Source organism: Suncus etruscus, chromosome 1 (genome assembly GCF_024139225.1).
Source record: "Suncus etruscus isolate mSunEtr1 chromosome 1, mSunEtr1.pri.cur, whole genome shotgun sequence".
Taxonomy (NCBI): Eukaryota; Metazoa; Chordata; class Mammalia; order Eulipotyphla; family Soricidae; genus Suncus; species Suncus etruscus.
In genome coordinates, this window is record NC_064848.1 from 95,341,002 (window position 1) to 95,364,694 (window position 23,693).

Sequence of the window (23,693 nt, forward strand, 5' to 3'; positions counted from 1 at the left end):
CTTCAAAGAAAACAATAGTTAAAACATAGACATTTCATGGATTGAGAAAAATTATTCACCAAACATATTTTAATGAATAAATATCAAAGATATATAAGGTACTGGTAGAACTTTATAATAAAAAATCTAGCCCTTCAAAACTGATGATAAGAAATTAGCAGAATCTTCATCATAGGAGAAAACAAATGGGCAAAATGAAAAAATGCCTTACATCACTAATCATTAGGCAGATTGCAAATCAAAACAACAATGAGCTATCATCTCACATCACATACACTGGCACATATTTAAAAAAAAACAGAGAGGAACCTTCTTTCACTGCTGATGGGAACATCAACAGCTCTAGTCATTTTGGAAAACAATATGAACATTCTTAAAAAAAAGTCTAGGAATTGAGCTTCCTTTTGACCAAGCAACTTTATTTCTTAGAATATACTACAAGGACCCAGAAAACAAAAGAGAGAAAATACAATTGCACCCCTATGTTCCTTTCAGTCCTATGTTCCTTACTATTCTACAGTAGCCAAAATCTGGAAGCAACCCAAAAGTGTCCAATAATACATGACTAGAAATATGGTACATGTTGTAGAATATTACTCAGCCATTAGAAGAGATAAAATTATGAAATTTTCTGCTACATGGAGGGAATGATCTCTCTCATATGCTGAATATAAAGTCACATAATAATGAAATATCAAATACCCAAAGACACTGGAAACAAAGAACATGAAAACTGGTATTTAGTAGGAAACATGGCATTTGACAGGACTGGGGGATAGCATCTGAAGGGGGCACCCATTATGGTGGAATGAAAAGTTCAACTAAAAGAAGGAGGTTTTTCTGAAAGGTAATAGAGTGTTATGTATGAAGCCCTATCAGCCCTTTCAGCAGCAGTACTGGAAACAACAGATAAGGATGGGGACAATTAAATTAAAGGTCTTGGGTTCTTCAATGGTGGTGGGGTAGAGTAACTTTGAACATTAATACCATAGCTATTATACTATTAAGATATTGGTAACCAAACTAAAAATGGCATTCTTTTCTTCAGCAAAGAAATTGCTAGGCAGTTTTGTGTAGATTTAGTGTAAATTTAGAATCATTTATGTAGTGTTCAACATGGGATAACCTGCATTAAACAGCATTTCATTAGTCTTCTGCTTCATGAAGGTGAAACATCTGTCACAGTTCATAGTCTATCCTCCATCATATAGATTAGTGACTCTGGCAGCTTCTAAAAAGAAGTTTAGTATTCAAATAGGAACCAATCTTAAAGCAATAATTAGATGGGGAAGAATAAATGAACTCTTATTGCCCATTTTCCAATGCTCTACTTTTATCCAATTCCATTTCTTTAAATATGCTTGTCACAGGCATTATAAGTATACATTTTATATGACTCTTTTCATCAGTAAATTTTACATTACTAGTAAAATTATTGATCTACCAAACCTCATTTTTATTTACTTAGTTTTCTTAAACAATACAAAAAATTGTTGCTGTCATTGTTAGAGTTGACTAGCTGGCTAGCTGGCTTTATAAAAAATGAAAGAGAAAAATTATAAAATAAGAAAATATATTGAGGAACTGTGAGAACCATCATAAGTTTACAGAGGTAAAGGCTATGTATTTCCTTGCCCCAACCTACAATAAAGTTACCTCAGCACTTTTGGTCTGTTGGCAGGATACTTGCACAGAAAATACCTAATATAGTCTTACTTATAAAAATGATGTGTTAATTTCCAAAATATGTCTTAGAGTAATGATATTGGCAGTACTGTCATATTGTTTGGGAATAATTTTATGGTAAAAATTAGCAGATTTAATGTAGAATTTATTTATTTTTTGAGATGAAAATATTATTGTAATACTAGAGCTATGATAAAATGTGAATAAGATGTGTATTTAACATAATACTCTTAGAGATTATAATGCATGATACATATTAAGATGACCTGGCTTACTATTATTCAAAAAAGGGGTATATTTTTGACTTGTATGAAATTCTGCTTTGTAATGAACTCTTCTAATTTAGAAATACCAACTAATGATGTGAAATCTCTCTAAGGACACACAAAAAAAGTGACATTTATTTTGGGGTGGGTGTTTGGGTCACACCCGGTGGCACGCAGGGGCTACTCCTGGCTCTGCACTCAGAAATTGCTCCTGGCAGGCTCAGGGGATTATATGAGATACTGGGAACCGAAATGGGATCAGTCCAGGGTTAGATTCCTGAAAGGCAAACGTCCTACTGCTGTGCTTGATAATAGCACTACAGACCTTACTGTTTGGAAGGTAGGTTGAAAAGAACCTGTTTAAAAAATTAACACATTGAGTATTGAGTTTAATTTGCATGTTTCTATTTGATGGGAATACCACAGAACTTAAAAATATTTTTAAAGAGAAGTAAAATTTCTAAGGGCATTAGAAAAGCATATAGGGGGCTTGAGCGGTGGCATAAGTGGTAGGGCGCTTGTCTTGTATGCGCTGACCTAGGCCAGACTGGTGTTCGATCCCCCAGTGTCCCATATGGTCCCCTAAGCCAGGAGCTATTTCTGAGCACATAGCCAGGAGTAACTCCTGAGCATCACCAGGTGTGGTCCAAAAACCAAAAGCAAAACCAAAACCAAAAACAAAAAAACAAAAAACAAACAAACAAACAAACAAAACAAAGCATATAGGGCTGGAGCTATTGCACAGCAGATAGGGCATTTGCTTTGCATGCAGCCAACTGGGTTTGATTTCTGACATCCCATATGGTCCCCTAAGCCTTCTAGGAGGAGTAATTTCTGAGCTCAGAGCCAGGAATAAATCCTGAGCACTGCCTGAATTGCCCCCAAAGAAAAGCTTATAAAAGCACATTCCTAGTCAGATAATGTTTAAAGAGGTATATAGAAGATGTGGGATTTTATGGTATGATTTCATTCATTTTTTTTTTGGAAAACTAAAAATGCCTCAGGTAGGAGGAACCAAGGTAAATTTTGATGTTTTCGCAGTTTGATAAGAAGTTCCAAAAAGGTAAGGAATAAGAATTTTAAGAAGAGGAAAAAAAAATAAAGGTAAATTATACTATGAAATTAGTATTTTTTTTTTAATTTTTGAGCCATATCTGGCAATGCTCAGGAGTAACTTCTGGCTCTGCTTTCAGGAATTACTCCTGATGAGCTTGGGGGTCATAAGATGCCGGGGATCAAACTTGGGCATGCCACATGCAAGGCAGATACTCTACCTATTGTGCTATTGCTTCAGTTCTGAAATTAGTATTCTTTTTTTTTTAATATAATTTTTATTTTGATCATAGTGTCTTACATATTGTTGACAATAACATTTTAGGTACATATTTACATAAAATCAGGGGGGATTCCCATCCCCAAATTGCCCTCCCTACCCCTCCGTTTTTGTCCTACCTCCCATTTCCTCTTCCCTCACCCCCAGGGCGGCTAGAATATGTGGTCCCCTCTGTATCCAACCCACTACTTAGTAGTCTTGCACCTGTTTGGTCTTGATGCCTCCCTTATCTCCCCCTCTAACTGTAGGCAGGACTAGCTAGTTCAAGTTGCGTGTTTTTGCCTGAAAAGGAGGAGATAAATAAACTGGGGTAAGAGTCTAATACTCCCAAAATGGGTGGAATCCTTCTAGAGGCTCTCATCATCAATTTGGGAGATGAAGGAGAGAAAGAAGGTGAAACACTCCACCAGTACCAAAAAAAGTGTCAATTATCCAGTGAGGACTCCAGCTATATCTATAAGCACCACAAAAAACAGACGAAAAACAAAGCAAAACAAACAAACAAACAAACAAAAAACAAAACAAAAACAAACAAACAAACCAAAAACACGCCATGGTCTTGAAATAAGAAACATGGCATAGCACATAACGAAGGAAAAGAAAAGAATAGAAAAAAATAAGTATAATTGGGGACAGCGATTTCAATAATCACACCCAAACAGAGAAATCGACCAAAATAGATAGGTAAATAAAAATAATAATAACAATAATAAATGAAGGTAAAAGATATATATGTATATATATATACATATATACATAAAATACCAAGGTTTTGTGCTTTTTGCATTTTTGTTTTTTTTCCCTCCTGCCCTGGCACAGTAAATATTGGGGTCATTCGAAAAGGAATTCACATGGCCTAAGAAATATGGGGTTTCTCCGTCCTTGGAGTATACTGTCATGGGATCAGCTCTAGACTTTGCTCAGGATCATTTATTCTCCCGGTGGTGTTTTTTGGTGTGTGGAAGACTTCTGTTCTGTCCAGGGAGAGACACTCAGAGCTCTGTGTTTAGAGGTCTCAGTATCTGCACAGATCCTGAGGTAGGACTTATGGTGAAGTCAGTCTTTGTGGTTCTAGAGGTTCTGTTACCTCAGTGTCGTTTTAGTCCATCTTCTGTGGTTGGTGACCTTGGTCTTTGCACTGAACCTAGGATGGCACCTAGGTTAGCGTCTTTCTTTGTGCTTCCAGAAGGCCCATTCTGTTGCAGTTGTCTCTGTCAGACCTTTGGGACTGGGGATCATGCTTATTGTGCAAGTCATAGTTCAATCCCTAAACTAGGGCTTTTTTATTGGTCCCAAGATGTATACTGTCTGGTCGTGGTTCTAGTAGCCAGTCATCTGTAAGTCACGATCTTGGCTTTTGGACCTACCAAAGGGTGCCGAGTCTTCTAGTTTTGTCTTGTCGTTAGCTGGTAAGGTAGGCTAATCTGTTCTAAGGTCAAGTTGTTCACATTTTCCTCTTTGTCAGGATATCATGTTAGCGCTGGCCCTTGTTGTTGACCCCGCAGTATTAAGGCTGCCCCGGATGGAGTTTGTTTCCTGCAGTTGTTGTGAAGAGCTGTGCCGATTCTATGTCTGGGATCCAGGGTTCAAGGCTGGATGACTGGCATCTAATCACCTGAGGTCTAAGTGATTCCACATGACATATTTTCAAGGTAGGAGATACCCCTGTATTGTAAACAACTATGAGTTCCTATCTCTAGTAGATAAGAGCTCTTTTTTTTATATGTAAGATTTCCCCATTATTTAGTGTGTCTTTGCAGGGGGAGGTAGAGCTACATTGTATTGTCGGTGTGGTTGGGGGTGGACAGAGGGGATAACAGACACAGGTCACATACCCAAAAATGATAAAAAATAATAAAATAAAATAAAATAAAATAAATAAAAATGTATGTGCTCGCAAATGTATATATAGGACCAACATTTAAAAATAAATAAATAAATTTAAGAGAAAAAAAAAGAACTAAAATGAGTTAGCGAAGTTTTTAAAGGACCAAAGTGGTGCAAAAGACTACCTTACATTTGGGGGAGAGCAGGTAACGAGGTGGTGTATTACAGGTCTTATCCCTATGTTGGAAGTACAGTTTTTCCCATTGTCTTTTGGGTTTTTCTTGTGATGTGTGGGTTCCCAGGCATCTTCCTATCACACCCCGTGACCTTCTTCAGGTTGGTAAAAATTTGCGGCAGGGAGGTCTTGGAAGAGTTCTTGCATTGGGGATACTTTTGGACCTAGGTCCGGTTTCAAGAAACAGTCCACGTTAGGGGGAGTTGGTAGGGAGGGCCTCGCAGCATGAGTCCGCAGGGAAATTGGCTGTCTTTTCTTGCCCGGGACGAGGTGTGGGTTTGACTGGGTATCCCTTCTCTTGGGTGCTGGGTACTGGTTCGTTGGGGTAGGAGGTCGATCTTGTTGCCTAATAGATTAAGGACTGAGGGTGAAGTGTTTTAATATAGAGGGAGGTCTGGATGGGATTAAGGGGTGGAGGGATAGTTGGATTTCCAGAGGGGGGAAAGGGTAAGGTGTATGGAAGGGGTAGGGAGGGAGAAAAGAGAAAAATACATTAGAAAGAAAGGGAGAAGAGAAAGGATAGAAAGTAAAGAAAAGAATAGAAAAGAAAAAAATAACCAAGAAAGTGGTGAGAAGAGAGGAGAAAATAGCAAGGGAATGCTGGTTTGCTTGAATGTGTTCAGTGAATAGAGCATGTAGTTTGGGTCTGTATGTCGCTGTTACTACTTCGGTGGTCTGACTGGTCACGTGCTTGAAACCCTAAAAGAAGGTAAACCTAGAGATAAAGTGTATGTTAAAGAGTTTTCTCAGGGCCATCTCGTAGTGCAAACTGGGTATGGTATCTCGTGTGGTACCCCGAGTTGCCATCTTAGCTTGTCCGCCCTTTGTATCCAAGAACGCCTGTGGACAGAAAAGCTGAGAGATTATTTTAAATATAGTAAGATAGAGGCATTAACACGTAGTTTTATGGGATGTTTCTATTGGAGTCAGTGGTTTGCCTTGGTATTCTTTACCTGTATTCCTATATACGATCTCTACAGGATTATTATGGGCCATTATTGTAGAAGGTTGATTACGTACCTGTTCTCTCTATGCTGTTGTTCTGGTGTTGCTGTTTTCTTTGTGGTATAATGTGTAGTCGAGAGGTTGTGTTGTTCCTTTCTCATGTGTTTTGGGCACTGTTCCCAGGTATATGTTGACTATTACAGTGATTGGAGTTTCTACCCTGTTAGACCCTGTTATTTGATTGTTAAGTATTAGTTGTGATTGAGATGTATGTTCTATGTGCTTCAGAATAGTGCTACCATTCTGTGTTTATCTTTTGTCTTCTGACTTACTTCGTTTAACATAACATGATCTAAGTCCATCCACGTTGCTGCAAAATCTGTGATTGTATCATTTCTGACTGCCATGTAATATTCCATTGTGTATAGATACCACATCTTAATGATCCACTCATCTGTTGTTGGACATCGCGGTTGGTTCCAAGATTTGGCTATTATACTGCGTGCTGCGATAAATAGTGGGGTGCACACGTATTTTGGAATGAATGTTCTTCCAACTTGGGGGTATATACCTAGGAGTGCAATTGCTGGGTCAAAAGGGAGCTCAATTCTGAGTTCTTTGATTACTCTTCAGACTGTTCTCCATAGATGTTGGACTAGGGGGCATTCCCACCAGCAGTGGATGAGAGTTCCCTTCATACCGCATCCACGCCAACAAAGATTGTTCTCAGTATTTTTGATGTGAGCCATCCTCACTGGTGTAAGGTGGTATCTCATTGTTGTCTTGATTTGGATCTCTCTGATGATGAGTGAAGGTGAGCATGTTTTCATGTGTTTGTTAGCCATCCTTCTGTCATCCTCAGAGAAGTGTCTATTCATTTCTTCTCCCCATATTTTTATGGCTTTATTTGGTTTTGAGGGGCTCAGTTTTCTGAGTGCTTTGTAAGTTCTAGATATCAGCCCTTTATCTGATATGTCTAGTGAAAAGATTTTTTCCCATTCTGTTAACTGTCTTCTTGCATTAAGTAAGGTTTCTTTCGCCATGCAGAAGCTTTTTAGTTTGATGTAGTCCCATTTGTTTATGTTTGCTGCTAAGGTTCTTGCCATTGGTGCTCCATTCTCGAAGACCTTTTTGATATATAGGTCTTCGAGTGTTCTCCCTATTTTATTCTCAATAAACTTTATAGATTCGGGTCTGATTTCAAGGTCTTTGATCCATTTTGAGTTGACTTTTGTATAAGGAGTGAGGTATGGGTTGATTTTCACTTTCGTACATGTGGTTTTCCAGTTGTGCCAACACCATTTGTTGAATAGGCTTTCTTTGTTCCATTTCAGATTTTTGCCTCTTTTATCAAATATTAGTTGGCTGTATATCTGGGGGTTTATGTCTGGGAATTCTGTCCTGACCTGAAATTAGTATTCTTGATATGATTAGTTTGAGCACAGGATTCACACAGAAGAATAAATGACAACAAAGGAAAAAAGTGGCTCTGACCAAAAATAAGAGGCTATTTTAAAAACAATTATATGAATATAATTTATAGAAGTAAAATTGGTTTACATGAGTACAAATGTATATATATTTTAATAATACAATATAACCATGTCGCCCCACCCATTCACAATCAAAGTGCTAATATCTAATATCTATAGGATTATTTTACTCCACTTCTTATACCTATAGTGTTTGCTAATTTTTACACATGCTGTTTCTGGTTCTCATCTATTTTAAAAAGTGCTACAATGGGGCCAGAGAAGAGCGGTAGCACAAGTGGTAGGGCATTTGCCTTGCACAAGCTAACCTAGGATGGACTGAGGTTCGATCCCCCAAAGTTCCATATGGTCCCCCAAGCCACGAGCGATTTCTGAGCGCATAGCCAGGAGTAACTCTTGAGTATCACCGGGTGTGCCCCCCCAAAAAGTGTTTTAATAAATATAGGTAATGCATACCTTTTCAGATTAATGTTTTGAGTTCATTGGATTGATGCTAAGAAGTAGACACTATGAGAACAGTCATATGTCACTGGATTATATGGAAGATCTATTCTTTGTTTTTAAAGATGTTCCCTTACTAATTTATAAAGAGTCTAAACCTGAAGACATTCCCATCAATGGTGAATGAGAAAACCTCTTCCATTGACCATCACCAATGCTCTTCTGTCATTTTGATGGAAGCCATTCTCATTGATCTGTCAGTGTTTTATTTATATTTTTCTTTTTAAAAACATTTTCTTGGGCCATACACAGCTGTGCTTGGTCTTATTCCTGTCTATGTGTTCTGGGATCGCTCCTGGTAGTGCTAGTGGTGCCATATATGGTGTCAGGGATTGAACCCAGGTCACAACATTTAATGCAAACACTTTAACCCCAATACTATATCTTCATCCCCTCATATCTGTTTTTATTTCAATTTTCTTAGTACTAAGTTCTTCGGTTTTTTTGAAGGAATTATAGGAGACCATGTTTGTGGGATTATTAAACCAGGATCAGCCATATGCAGACCAAAGACTTTCTGCATATCTCTTTGACCCCTTCTCTTAAATTCTTATGTATGTATTTTAATCAATTATCTGTAATAACTGAACAAATTAAAACTGAACTAAATTTTCCTCAATATTCTATACAATGAATATGTTTTTAAGTACTATTACTTGAGAAAAATTTATGAAGTTCAATTCAATTTCAATTTATTCTCTGCCTGTAGGCATAAAGTTACTCAAAATTAGCTGATAAAATTATAACATCAGGTCACTTTGAACTTGCAAAAATAAATATAATCTCTTGTTATGTAAGGAGAAATAATACAAGACTAAACAGAAGTTGTTTCTATTCTCATTGGAAAAATTTAAAAATAATTTTTGCTTCCTAAATCAGGTTAGTTAAAGTAAGAGGCACTCAGGCAATTTTGGAGCATCAAAATTTGACAAACCTTGTAAAAAAAAAAAAAGAAAAGTAGTATCTGCAACTATAGTACAATAATTAAGGTGTTTGCCTTTCCCATGGCAAACCTGGGTTCATCCCAGCATCCTATATGGTCCTCGAAGCCTGCCACGAGTGATTCCTGAGCACAGGAGCAGAAATAATTTTTAAGCAGCACCTAGTATGGCCTCAAAACAAAACAAAACATAAAGAACATGAAGCTTCAAAGTTAATATCAGTTAAAAATTTAATTATTGTTTATATTAAAATTATGCCAAACTTATGTGGACTGATTTGTTCCTCCTAGAACTTCACAACATAATTTTAAGTAGACTTTTGAGGCATATGGTTCACCTAACACAAGAAACATTTTTCCACAAGTTACCATAAAGTATTGAAAAGCAAATCAATGTTTTATTTTAGCCAGAATTGAAGGAGTATAAAGGATATACATGTGTAAATGAACATACATACTCATGCACATGTATACATAATTCTATATGCTAAACATAAAAATGCTTTACTTTTTCTAGTCTTTAAGCAACACCATTCTAAATAACATCTCCCATTGCTATCATTTGTCATATGTGCTCCAACTGACAACATTTCAATATGAAGTAAAAAAGTTTCAAATGTTTTGTAACAAGTTTTTTTTGTTTACTGTTGAAAGTCAGTCAATAAAGTTGCTCTTGTGTATATGAGAGAAGTGATATTAAACTAACTTTTTCTATTTTATGTTTAATTTTCTAAACTATCACAAATCAAGTATATACTGTACTATAGAACTTTTTGTCTGTTAAAGAAATTCGGGGCCCGGAGAGATAGCACAGCGGTGTTTGCCTTGCAAGCAGCCGATCCAGGACCAAAGGTGGTTGGTTCGAATCCCAGTGTCCCATATGGTCCCCCGTGCCTGCCAGGAGCTATTTCTGAGCAGATAGCCTGGAAGTAACCCCTGAGCACGGCCGGGTGTGGCCCAAAAACCAAAAAAAAAAAAAAAAAAAAAAAAGAAATTCAGCATACATTAGTGGATGGTGACTGTATCAAGGGCATATTTTTCTACACTGAGCACATTCAATCTCAAGATCAAGAAATTGATGTTAATAAATTATTGTTATCTAAGCCTTGATCCATTTAAGTGTGAAACTTGTTGTAAAATACCCATTATAAAAAACTAACTTAAAATCAAGTGTTATATTTAGATGCCATCTCACTAAACTCTTTCAATATGGAAGTTCCTTAATAGTTATTTAATTTTAATAATATAGACACTTTTCAAAACTAATGGTCATTTATTTGCATAATGTTTTTAAATTGAGTTTTTTAGAATTTTCCTTATGATTAAAATCAACACTAATTTTGCCATTTTTGAGCACTATTACTTGATAAAATTAAGAATTGTAACAGTTACGAAAAATGTTCTAATTGTATCACAATTGAAACACATGATTTTTGTTTGTCCCATTATAAGTGACACAAATTTTGATCAGTAAGTCAAGGTGGTGTGTGTTAGACTTCTTCATGACTGATATTTGAAGCTGTACATATAATACTCTTCATCAAAAGTTTAAATAATATAATTATTTATTCATATAAAGTTGTTTGAAAATATAATTTATTATTACTTTTAACATTCATATTGTTCTCACATATATCTAACATAAGGTGAACTCTCTGTCATGTTTTGGCACTTTCAACACTTTCTAACACAAAAATCTTCAGGTCTCTTCTTATAGCTTTTATATCCCACCCCTGGAATATATTAATTCTCCATGGAACTCTGAGTTTTTTTTTTTATTGAAAAACTAAACCATGACTAGAGTGCTGAATGTATATATTGCATGCATTGTCATTTCTTATTTAGTGGATAGATATAATGTATGTATATGTATAAATATGTATTGAATATGTATAATAATCATATATTTATGTTTACAAATTGAATATTATAATGTCATATCAATAACTTCCATTTTCAAATCAATACAACTGGATTTACTCTAGTGTACTTTTTAATGTTTGTGACTTTCTCCACAATAAAACATATTTATTTTTCTTTAATAATTTAAGCACTTTAGTTACAAAAATATTTGTAGTTGGGTTTAAGTCTCAAAATGTATACCACCCATCACCAGTTTAACTTTCCCGCCACCAATGTTCCCCATTTCCCTCCCACCTGTCTTCAGGAAAGGTATTCTACTGCTCTCTCTCTCACTCTCATTGTATGGTAGTTAAGAAAAACATACTGAAAGAACAGCAGTGGAGGATGAGGGGGTGGGGTTCAAGAAAGGAAGTACAATTATCAAAAATAATTTAGTGGGGTTGTAATGATACCACAGCAGGCACAAGTCTTGCATGAGTTACCTTGCAGGAGTCTGACTCAGATTTGATCTCCAGCAATCAATTGTACTCACTAATTGTTTTGTTGTTCAAGGCCACACCAGTTGTGCTTAAGTGTACTACTATCTCTGTGCTTAGGGATCACTCTGGTGGAGTTTGGAGGACCATAAAAATTGCTGGAAAGTGGAAGAGGAATATCTCATATTCCTTCCTTTTCATTCTTGGCCCAAGAGGTTGGAGGGTCAATGCAAGGGACCATGAATGTTTTTCTGCATGAGTCCCAGTGATTCCCCAGGTTATTCCAATTGCATAGGGAGGCCTTCAGAGTTATATCTGGTGATGTTTCAAGGAACCATGTGGTGCCTAAGAATGAAACTCTATCATATGACATAGTTCTCTGAAGTAGACTTATATATAAGACATCATTGATATATGTTCACCTTTCTTGCCTACCATAATACTGCGTCAGTTATGGCTAAGTCCAATAACTTGAATCACTTCTGTCCAACATATGTGATTATATTTCTCCTACCTCAGTTAAAGTTAGATTCAACTGTGAGTTATGATTGTGTTTTTGATAAGAAAATGTAAATAGTAAAAAAAATGAGAGTTTCTTTATGGATGAGAAAATTTATTAATTTACATTTGGACAATACTGGGCAATCACGCAGGGGTCTCAAACTCAATTTACCTGGGGGCTGCAGGAGGCAAAGTCGGGGTGATCCTTGAGTGCAAAGTCAGTAGTAAGCCTTGAACATTGGGGGTGTGTGACCCAAACAACTAAAACAAAACAAAACAAAAAAAGATTCCTCTATGGCAGGGCCACAAAACGTTGTTCGAAGGGCCACATATGGCCCGTGGGCCGAGAGTTTGAGACCCCCTAATAGGGCTTATTCTGGCTCTGTGCTCAAAAACCATTCCTGGCAGGGGTCAGAAGAATCAAATCTGAGTGACCAGAGTGCAAGGCAAGAACTCTACCTATATAGTACTATAATTCTGACTCCTAGAATTTAATTATTTATGATATTTTAAAGATATCTTAAATAAGTATATTGCTTTTCCAATCACCTTCTTTCTTTGGCAGAAGAAATGTGGTGTATATTTTTATGTGAAGTTGAAGTTGCAAGACTGACATGTCATGGAATATTGATTGCCTTGGAGAGTTACCCAAACTAGAGAGAATTCTCCTAAATGAGAAATTACTGTTCTTTAAGTTACTATACTCCTAGGGCTATCTCTTACTCTCAGACAAATGAATATGATATTTTAATACAGGAGTTTAGTTAAAAATTTAGTAAATTGTTTAATGAAGACATTCTGACTAAACCAGACAGAATATGAGGTTAATTGTTTATTTTGTAATTTCATATACTTGTATTGTTCATAATTCTGTCACGAATTATGATTTTAATATAAACACTAGATATATAATGTTTCTAATATGGTTTTACCATTAAAATTATTATATTCTCTGACTTCATAAAGTTAAAAAAACCTCAAAATATGGTTATGCTTTGATTATTGGAGCATGTTTAAAATAAATACCTTTGTTCAAAATTATTTAAGTTATTGAATTGATAGGAAAACAGTTTAAAACTTTCTGAAAATGTCCTTATATCAACAATAGAATTGAAATCCAAGAAAATAACTTTCAGATATATGGATAATAATTTTGGACAAGAAATCAAGATCACATAATGAAGAAGAGCTAAGAGTATATATAGCTCAGCAATGTCTGTATATGTGAGTCCCTAAGATTGATCCCCAAAGCCATAACAAACAAATAAAAACTAATAAAACAAGGAAACAAAGGAAATCAAATGGAGAAAGGAAAATCTCTACAATAAATAGTTTGGGGAAAAGTGGATAAGTACATACAAAAGAGTCAAACTGAACCACTATCTCATACCATGCACAAAAGCTTACTCAAATAAATTAAGGACTTGAACATTAGTCTTGAATATATAAAGTATAAAAATAGTATGGTTATAATTCCCTGAAACAAGAGAGATGAGGACCAGGCGGACCTCCTGATCCATGGCAGGAAGCTTGCCACAAGGAAGAGAATGGACCATTAAAACAATGACAATTAGAACTGATCATGCTAGACAAGAACTGGGTGCTGAACAGAGATAAAATTATAGGCACAGTAACACTTAATTAATAATGGTCCGAACCACAGTGTCTGAAAAAGAAAGAAGCAGGCAGACAGTGGGGAGTTAAATTCCTGCTGCAGAGGCAGGCATGGGGATGATGGGAAGGAAATGAGGGACATGGGTGGTGGGAAAATGTACATTGTAAGACTGAAACCAAAATAAACAACTTTGTAACCACTGTGTTTAAATAGAAGGAGAAAAATACATGTGAGAAAGCATATGCAAAATACTATGTTATTGCTTTCAGTGGTGTCTTTGATAATTCCAATTCTTTGACGAAGAAAACTAAAAGCAAAAACAAGCTAATGGGGTAGTATTAAACAAACAAAAATAAGTTTCTACACTTTGAAAGTAATTTACTAAAAGACAAAACGTCCTTTTTAATGGGAGAAAAGTTCACATGTCATGCATCTGAAAAAGGGCTAGTATATAAGACAAAGACAGAAATAACAGTAGTCAACAGTGTAAAAACACAATACCCCACCACCCCCAAATAGGGAGATTGATTGAACAAACACTTTTCCAGAGGTGAAAAAATATAAACAATTGCCTAACAGGAACAGGAACATAAAGAAGTAATCTACAGGCTGGAGAGTTTGCTTGGAATGTGGAGTTTCTGAGTTTAATTCCATCAACATATAATTCCTGGAGCACCAGCAGGACTTGGTAGCTCCTGAGTACTTCGTGGGTCCTCTGAGCACTACATTAGAAATTCCACCATCCCCAAATGCTCATCACTGATGGTTAGAAAACTGTAATCTCAAATCATAAACAACACAGAAATAGCTCCATATACCAATAATAATGCTCTATATAAAAGGGTCAGACACAATAAGTACTGACTGGAGTTTGGAGGCAAAAGAGACCTTATTTATTATTGGTGAGATTATAAATTGGTTCTCTACCTATGGAAAACAATATAAAATTTGGGGGGGAAATATTGAAAAAAGAACTATCATATGACCCAGCAATTCAACTTCTGGTATCTTTTTCAAGAACACAAAAAACACTAAGATAAATGAACTATGTATGACCTGTAAAACAACTTGTCCTGAAGAAAAGATGAATGGATCAAGTAGATGTGATATGTGTCTATAATGTACAGCTTGTTAGGGTCAGGAAAGATCACTTTTGGATACAGCCTGGATAGATTTCAAGAACATCATGCTAAATAAATAAACCAGAAGAAGAATGACAATGACTAGGTGATCTCACTTATATGTGGATGTGAGGAAAGAATAAAGGATAAACATGTAATGTGCAATAAACACAAATCTTTAGATTCTGTTCATAGAATTGAGTTTACCAAGTTGGGGTAATTAAGTGATAATGTCCCAAGACTCTGATAGAGGGTTATTTCCCCTTTAGTGATGGGGTACAAATACCTCTAAGGCATCTAAAAATCTATACTCTTGTAAAACAATGTGTTATCAGTAAAGTTTATGTAAACAAAAACAAATGTCTCACAATTATAATTTTAAAAAGAATATATATAAAAGAATTATACATTTCAATCCGACAAATAGTGAACATTAAATAATTTTTGAAGATTAACTTCATTAAACACATAATCCTATTAACATACTATATTTTTATTACTATTAATAGCACCAAAGAGAAAACTTCCTGTGGCAGGGTTTCCCTTATGGTTTTCATTTAAAATTACACTGCAAATTATGACCTTATGATTTACTATGTAAATATCTATAATTTTTCAATTCAGATTGCCTATGATGCAGCTGCTTGACTTAATTTAAAATGATCAAAGTCCCACCCTTTGAAACTAAATGGATGATCTATATCAAAAGGCACTCATAAATTTTTGCTTTTGAAGCATTTCATGACCTTTCAGTGTGAAGCATACTGTCTTTAGAAATAATGATCTGCTGAGTTCTGCAAGCTTAGCAAAATCTCTCCGATGTTACTCATGGGGTGAAAAGTCACTCCTTACTAGTTACTCACCAAGTGTCTGCAGAATATAATGGATTTACAAGAAGCGGGGTGACCACAGATCTAATTTTAATGAATCAATCCCAAGAGATAATTTGATAGACTGAAGTCTGAATATAATACATACAAGGTTATACTTACAGTATGACAAGACACAGGATACCATTTCTTCACCAAAAAATTCTAGTTTTCTTTTGAATTCAATATATAAACACAACTATGTTGGTACCAAATATTTAATATCTATTGTAATAATAGGAAAAAAACGATTTTGTATACCCTAAAGAAAATTCTAATTTCCCCTATAAATTGATTGTTTTAAGCAAGTCAAATTTACACTATATGAATACAATAGTTAATTTTAGTTAAATACAAGGACGATAGCTATATTTTTGTGCATATGTATTAACACATAGATAACAAGTTAGACCAAATCAAATACATTAAGTTTCTAGAACAAATCATAATATAATAAAATTTTAATCATAGAAATGTTAAAGGAATAGAAAAATAAAATATATGCAACTTGTGCATGCCTCCAAAAATGACTATATAGAGATTTATGGGAATTTAGGGATGTGGCTCAGTATATGCTACATGTGTGAAATCATGTATTTCTTCCTCATCCCTTCAAATGAACACAGATTATTAAATTTATGTGAAAAAAAACATGCCTACTGAAAATAGAAATCACTTTTAGTACTTAATATGTATAAGAATTGTTATTTATCTTGATAATATTAAAACAAATATCACTATTCTTGAGACAAACAAGGTTTAATGTGATAAACCTTGATTTATTTCTGTGCTTTCTACTCCTGTGTAGCTTTCAGCATGACAAGATTAAGTCTGGCATTGTATCACCCAGTTACATGAGGCCAATTCAGTATTTGGCAGTATTAGGATATAACTTAAAATATTTTGTGACAATAAATACTAAAGCTAGCACATTCAGATATAAATATGAGACAAAATGTGTTTTATCTATTCTACAAAGACAAGTGATTTGTGAAGAATACAACTGAAAAATTTACATAATATACAAATTCTATGTATCTAAAAATTAGGCTTGATTTCAGAAGTAACATTTAAAAACTCTTATAGTACATTCGCATGTACACACAAACAGTATCTACATACAAATAGTACATGTACTTTTCAATCAGTCAAATTATAGCCACATATTTTGTTTTCAAGTTTATTATGCAACATATTTGTCTAATTATAAGAAAGTAAAATGTACTTGCAATGGTAAAATCTGACTACTGAAACAAAAAAAAAATATCTGACATCTGAGATTTTAGAGTCATTTTTATACCTAGTCACATATTTAAAATTTTAAAGTGGGTTTTTAGAAAAGGGGTAAGGTAAAGAGAATGCACTTTCAAATATGTTTCCTCTTTAATTAAGGATCTATTTTTAGATAAATTCTGTACAACAGAAACAGGCTGTCTGGTATGTCAACTGATATTAAATCTCATTGGTTTGCAGGGATTCTGCTGATTAATTTTTGTAGAAGAATATTGTTTTTCAACTTCAGAAAGGAACCTAGGTGCCTTCTGAGTCTGGTGATCTTACCTTCCTCACCCGCATAGGCCAGGATGGAGCGTGCACGGATCTGCTTTCCCTCTGTAGTTTTCCCTGAGCAGGTGTGTGAGCAGGAGGACCACGCAGACCACATGCTGAGCGCACAGTCCTTGGGGCAGGGAGCATCACAGGCAACAGGGATAGGGAAGATGGCATCTCGGCATAACTGTCTGTCAACTTCTTTTCCTGAGAAAAACATCACCAATAGTGTATCATTTAAAATAAATGCAAATTGAGACATATAAACCAGATAGACACCCATATAAGTTAGACTTCCCTTTTTCCTTAATTTAAAAAAGATAGAACAAGTAACTTTGTATTATATCCAGATGGTAAAGGAATATTATATGATATATGTTATGTATATGCTAATGTGTATATATTTTATACATCACTCACTAGTAACAGGTACATCAACACACATACATAGATTATTTTATTATCAGATGATTAGGTGCAAAGATAAAGCATATTGATAAGGAAATGTTATGCTGCAGATCCTTGCCCATAAAGTGATATTTATACTTGACATTAAGCTAGAATAAGGAGTATCACTCAAACATGTTCCAATTTTTGCTTCATTATTGGATACAAGAAACAAAAAATAGAATGTCTCTTTTCATAGCATTCATCATATGTTTTTACGACTAAGCACATATGTAGCTCTAGGTACAAACTGGTTCCCATTCATTCTGTGGGCCTCAAATTTCTCCACTGGCCTCCCACTCTGACTTACTTTGTTATATATTGTTCAGGACTTACAATGATCTGAATATTCTTTGGTATGGGACACGTCTGGTGGTGTTGCTCAGGGGCTACTTCTGGTTCTATAATCAAGGGTCATCTCTGGAAGTGTGCTTGCATTATTATTAAAGTGGTTAATACATAACAAAGTGCAAGCATAGGGTCTCTAGACTGGTGAGTGCACAGCTTCCGAATTCATTCCTAACTAGTGGCCTTTGGATAAAGGGGTTGTTCTAGTTTATGTATATTAGTTAATTATCATCAAAATTAGATGACATAAATATTGAGATCTATCTTAAGAAAAATAGAATTCTTATATGTAGTACAACTTATGAACAATTTTGGTACCCAAAATTATGACCCAGTAATGCAGTTGCCATGCCTGCATTTGGCAAGCTCCAATTACTCACTCTGTTCTCAAAAAATATGTAAACCATGCTGTAAAAAAACACAGGTACAATACCACACAACTGAAAATAGCAATTTCAGGAGGATGGAAGACCAAGTTTCTGCCCTGCTGAAACCACACCAGCAGCAACCACCACCCATCACTATGGCTTTGCTGATGGCCTAGCTTCACTACCTAACTAGTAAAAAAATGCAAAACCATCTAAAATGGCAGGTATACTGGTATCTGAGCTGACATCACCACTACTGTTTTTGGAATAAATTTTGGCATCTTCTTCCCACCTTCTCATACTTTCAGAAGTCCTGGAAGTTATTACTATGCCCTACAAAAGCCAGACCTTGGAATTCCTGAATTGTGTGGCTGCATGACAACTCCAAATTTTTCAATATTATTATCTTAGTCAATACTGTCACACCAAGTTAGACATTCATGTGAATCCCTAGACACCTGATGTTCAAAAACAAAACAAGTTACTGAAAGATCAACTAGCATCAAAGATCTTAGTAAACTTTCTGACAATGACTTAATGATCTCATTATTATATACAATTTTCACAAATTCCATTGTTGCTGTACTTTTTTGTATTTGTTTTTTGGGCCACACCCAGTGACGCTCAGGGTTTACTGCTGGCTATGCACTGAAAAATCACTCCTGGCTTGGGGGATCATATGGGACGCCCGGATTTAAACTACCTTCCTCCATCCTGAATCGACTGCATGCAAGGCAAATGCTCTATGGCTGTGTTATTACTCAGGCCCCTGTTGATGTATTCTTTTTTTTGTTTGTTTTTTTGGGTCACACCTGGCAGTGCTCAGGGGCCAATCCTGGCTCGACACTCAGAAATCGCTCCCAGCAGGCTCAGGGGACTATATGGGGAAGCACTTACTTATAAAAAAAATATTTTATGAGCAACTATGTAATGCATGGCATTTAAATAAAGTAATATATAAAAAAGGAAAATTTTAAAAGCAAGTTTAAATTAACTGTCACATGGAAGGAATTTTACTAAAGAAACAGATTTAAGATGACAAGAACTCAATTTTTTTTGAGTTTTGTTCTTTTTAAATATTTATTGAGATCAAAGTGAATTACAAGTCTTTCATCATTATATTTAAGGTACATAGTGACAATAAATTAGGGCAATTCCCACCATCAGTGTTGACCTCCCTCTGCCACTGTTCCCAGCATGCATCCCTTATCTCCACCGTTAGCCCCCTGGACTGCTAGTGTAACAAACAGGTCCCTTTTGTGTATAGCTTGTAGTTTGGGTCTTTTGATTCTGTTGTCATTGTCTTTGGGTTAGGACTTGGGTCTGATCAATTTTTATTCCCACTCAATATTCATGAGGCTGCTTTTTCCCTGGTACCATTCACTTTTTTTTTTCTCAATTTGTAAGAAGCCATAGAAATCTGGGGCTGAACAAAGTAATTTATGGAGAATTTAATATTAATCATGGCTAAACCTTTCTCTAGTAAAGAAACTAGCACTCCAAGTTGTTTCTCAAGATAGAGTGATACTCAGTGACAGTCACTCTGTGTATATAGTGATATAGTTAGGCATCGCTTGATGCTTATGTCAAATGCAAACAATGAAATTGTGCAAGGTAGGTACAAAGAGGGCCCCAGGCAATAATGAGTTACTGGGGAAGTAATAAAATCATATGTGATTTAAAAAAGTTACTTTGTCATCAGCCCAATAGTAGCCCCAAAGCATGAAAAACAGATGCCATTTTGGATACAGGAAGTGTAGCCTGGTAAGATTCCACATGTTGCTACAAATTGGACCAGACAAGGCAGGACTCCCTGTGGAGGATCAACACTTTAGGAACTACAGGCAATTATAGGAATCTGAAAGACCACCAAAAATTCAAAGTTCAAACCTGTAGCAACAAACATAAAAAAGAGATAACCCCAAGCAGGGGCAGTTTGGGAAAAACCTTATGAAACCAACCTTTCACAGACAAGCCACATATCCCCACTCAGGTTGGTCTACACCTCAATTTTGGATGTCATTTCTTCCCTTTATTTTGGGTGCCCTCTCCTATATCTTGTCTGGAAAAAACACTTAAGGTTTCTATTAACATGTAACACTATTCTTAAACACTTACTTAAAGCTTTCTCCATCTCTCTCCCATCTCATATTTTCTAAATAAAATGATTTTACTTCACTATTCATATTCTGCCTTTTTCCCCCATGAAGGAAGATGCAGAATCTGGGGAATAAGTTTTGCAGGGATTAGGACTGAGTTTCTTTTTTCCACAGAGAGCAACCACTGGCTCCTACCTGTATTTATGAATTCCAAGATCCTGGGTAATGGGGCCACATCCCACTCATGGACCTAAAGTACAGAGTGAATGCTGCCTTGTAAGGCTACTAGAACCCATGTTATGCAGATGCTTTTGGAAGAGTGCCAAACTTAACCCCTACTACCTTATGCACGTCCCTTGTGAAAGATAGTAGTTTCAAAAGAGTATTACGTATTTTATTTATCTCATTCTCTTGAAACTCCTAGCTCTTTGGGTTCCTACTTCTGTTATGATATCAGTCCCAATATGCAAAATCCTATTGCCTAGAAAAGTAGATTAGACCATTTAGGTAGATATAATTATGTTCTGTAGTATCTACACAAAAAATTAAATCACCTACTGACTCTTATAATAATCTCAACATTAAGTGGTGAAAATAAGTGGTTTCACAATTAAGCCATTACATATATTATTTGTTTTTTCTTTTGTTTTGTTTAGTGGCCACACCCAGTGGTACTCAGGGCTTACTTATGGGTGTGTTCAGGTATCAGTCTAGGCAATGTTCAGGTGACCAAATGTGGCACTGAAGATCCAACCTGGGTTGGCTACTTGCAAGAAATATATCCTATCCACGGTCATTCCAATGCCCAAATTATTACAAAACTTTGTTATGGTAATTGAGAATATGTAAAAAATATAGAATCACTAGCATTTTAATTTTGCTTTTTGATTAGATGTTGAAATCAATTCAGCTAAATACCAGTAACATTTTCTAAGGATGTCATATTAGAAAATGTTTTTTATTTAGGCTAGATCTCCAATGTTCTGGTATATTAACTATAAACATTAGGAGGTTTATAGATGAATATATGGATGGATGAACAGATGGATAATGGTTATATAGGTTCAGTGGTTATCATAGACAGCTCAGTAGCTTGTCATTTCCAAGTACTTTGGGAGATTTTTTTTTATATAAGCTGTAAAACACAATTTCAAATTTTCTCACATAAAAACTCTGTTTTTCTTATTTACATGGATTTTTTGTATGACTATTTAGAGAAAAAAGTAATAAAGTAAACATGCTATATTTTCACATATTAGTTTAATTTATTCACATTTTTGGGAGGGCTTTGGGGCCACAAATGGTGATGCTCAGGGTTTATTTTTGGCTATGCACTCAGAAATCACTCCAGGCTTGGGGGATCATATGGGACACAGGGGGATCGAACTGTAGTCCATCCTAGGTTAGTGAATGCAAGGCAAAAGCCCTAAAGCTTGCGCCACCATTCCAGCCACAATTTATCCACTTTATATAATGAGAAAAAAAACTTTATGCTTAGCACTTAGAAATCCATTATTTCCATATTCACTGCCCTCCTATTAGGACATTTTCAGATACCATATGCCCCATTATAGAACCATTTGAGATACTGATTATCTGAATGTGCATCCATTAATCTAGACAGACACATCCAATTTTCATTACAGTAAGTAATGTTCTGCAACTCATACAGGCACAAACCAATATGCAACCTGCATTTCTTTCTTTAGTCTCTCTGAGGACAGCACTCTAAATATGATATTATTAAGTATTTAGAAATACATAACATGTTCTCTGTGTACCAAATATTCTATATATTCTTTGCATAAAATGACTGACCTAAAATTTCAAAAAATTTCAAACAACTGCTTTGCATAAATTTTTTTTTTTTTTGGTTTTTGGGCCACACCTGGTGAAGCTCAGGGGTTACTCCTGGCTATGCACTCGGAAATAACTGCTGACTTGGGGGACAATATGAAATACTGGGTTTTCGAAATGTGGTCTGTCCTAGGTCAGCACGTGCAAGGCAAATACCCTACTGCTCTGGCCCTGCATAACTCTTTTTTTTTTTTTCCACATCTTATAATGTTTCTTTTTTTTTTTTTTTTAATTTTTTTTTATTTAAACACCTTGATTACATACATGATTGTGTTTGGGTTTCAGTCATAAAAGGAACACCACCCATCACCAGTGCAACATTCCCATCACCCAAGTCCCAAATCTCCCTCCTCCCCACCCAACCCCCGCCTGTACCCTAAACAGGCTCAACATTTCCCTCATACATTCTCAATATTAGGACAGTTCAAAATGTAGTTATTTCTCTAACTAAACTCATCACTCTTTGTGGTGAGCTTCCTGAGGTGAGCTGGAACTTCCAGCTCTTTTCTCTTTTGTGTCTGAAAATTATTATTACAAGGGTGTCTTTCATTTTTCTTAAAACCCATAGATGAGTGAGACCATTCTGCGTTTTTCTCTCTCTCTCTGACTTATTTCACTCAGCATAATAGATTCCATGTACATCCATGTATAGGAAAATTTCATGACTTCATCTCTCCTGACAGCTGCATAATATTCCATTGTGTATATGTACCACAGTTTCTTTAGCCATTCGTCTGTTGAAGGGCATCTTGGTTGTTTCCAGAGTCTTGCTATGGTAAATAGAGCTGCAATGAATATAGGTGTAAGGAAGGGGTTTTTGTATTGTATTTTTGTGTTCCTAGGGTATATTCCTAGGAGTGGTATAGCTGGATCATATGGGAGCTCGATTTCCAGTTTTTGGAGGAATCTCCATATCGCTTTCCATAAAGGTTGAACTAGACAGCATTCCCACCAGCAGTGGATAAGAGTTCCTTTCTCTCCACATCCCCGCCAACACTGTTTATTCTCATTCTTTGTGATGTGTGCCATTCTCTGGGGTGTGAGGTGGTATCTCATCGTTGTTTTGATTTGCATCTCCCTGATGATTAGTGATGTGGAACATTTTTTCATGTGTCTTTTGGCCATTTGTATTTCTTCTTTGTCAAAGTGTCTGTTCATTTCTTCTCCCCATTTTTTGATGGGGTTAGATGTTTTTTTCTTGTAAAGTTCTGTCAGTGCCTTGTATATTTTGGAGATTAGCCCCTTATCTGATGGGTATTGGGTGAATAGTTTCTCCCACTCAGTGGGTGGCTCTTGTATCCTGGGCACTATTTCCTTTGAGGTGCAGAAGCTTCTCAGCTTAATATATTCCCATC

At 35.7% G+C, this 23,693-nt stretch overlaps 1 protein-coding gene across 1 annotated transcript in view; it reads right to left on the bottom strand.

The window, feature by feature from the left end:
- THSD7A (thrombospondin type 1 domain containing 7A) overlaps window positions 1–23,693 on the bottom strand; it is a 320,868-nt gene that overhangs the window by 104,824 nt on the left and 192,351 nt on the right. Inside the window, exon 7 of the mRNA XM_049776115.1 lies at window positions 17,232–17,426. Within this exon, the coding sequence (XP_049632072.1) occupies window positions 17,232–17,426 (195 nt within the window). The remainder of the gene's footprint in view (window positions 1–17,231; window positions 17,427–23,693) is intronic.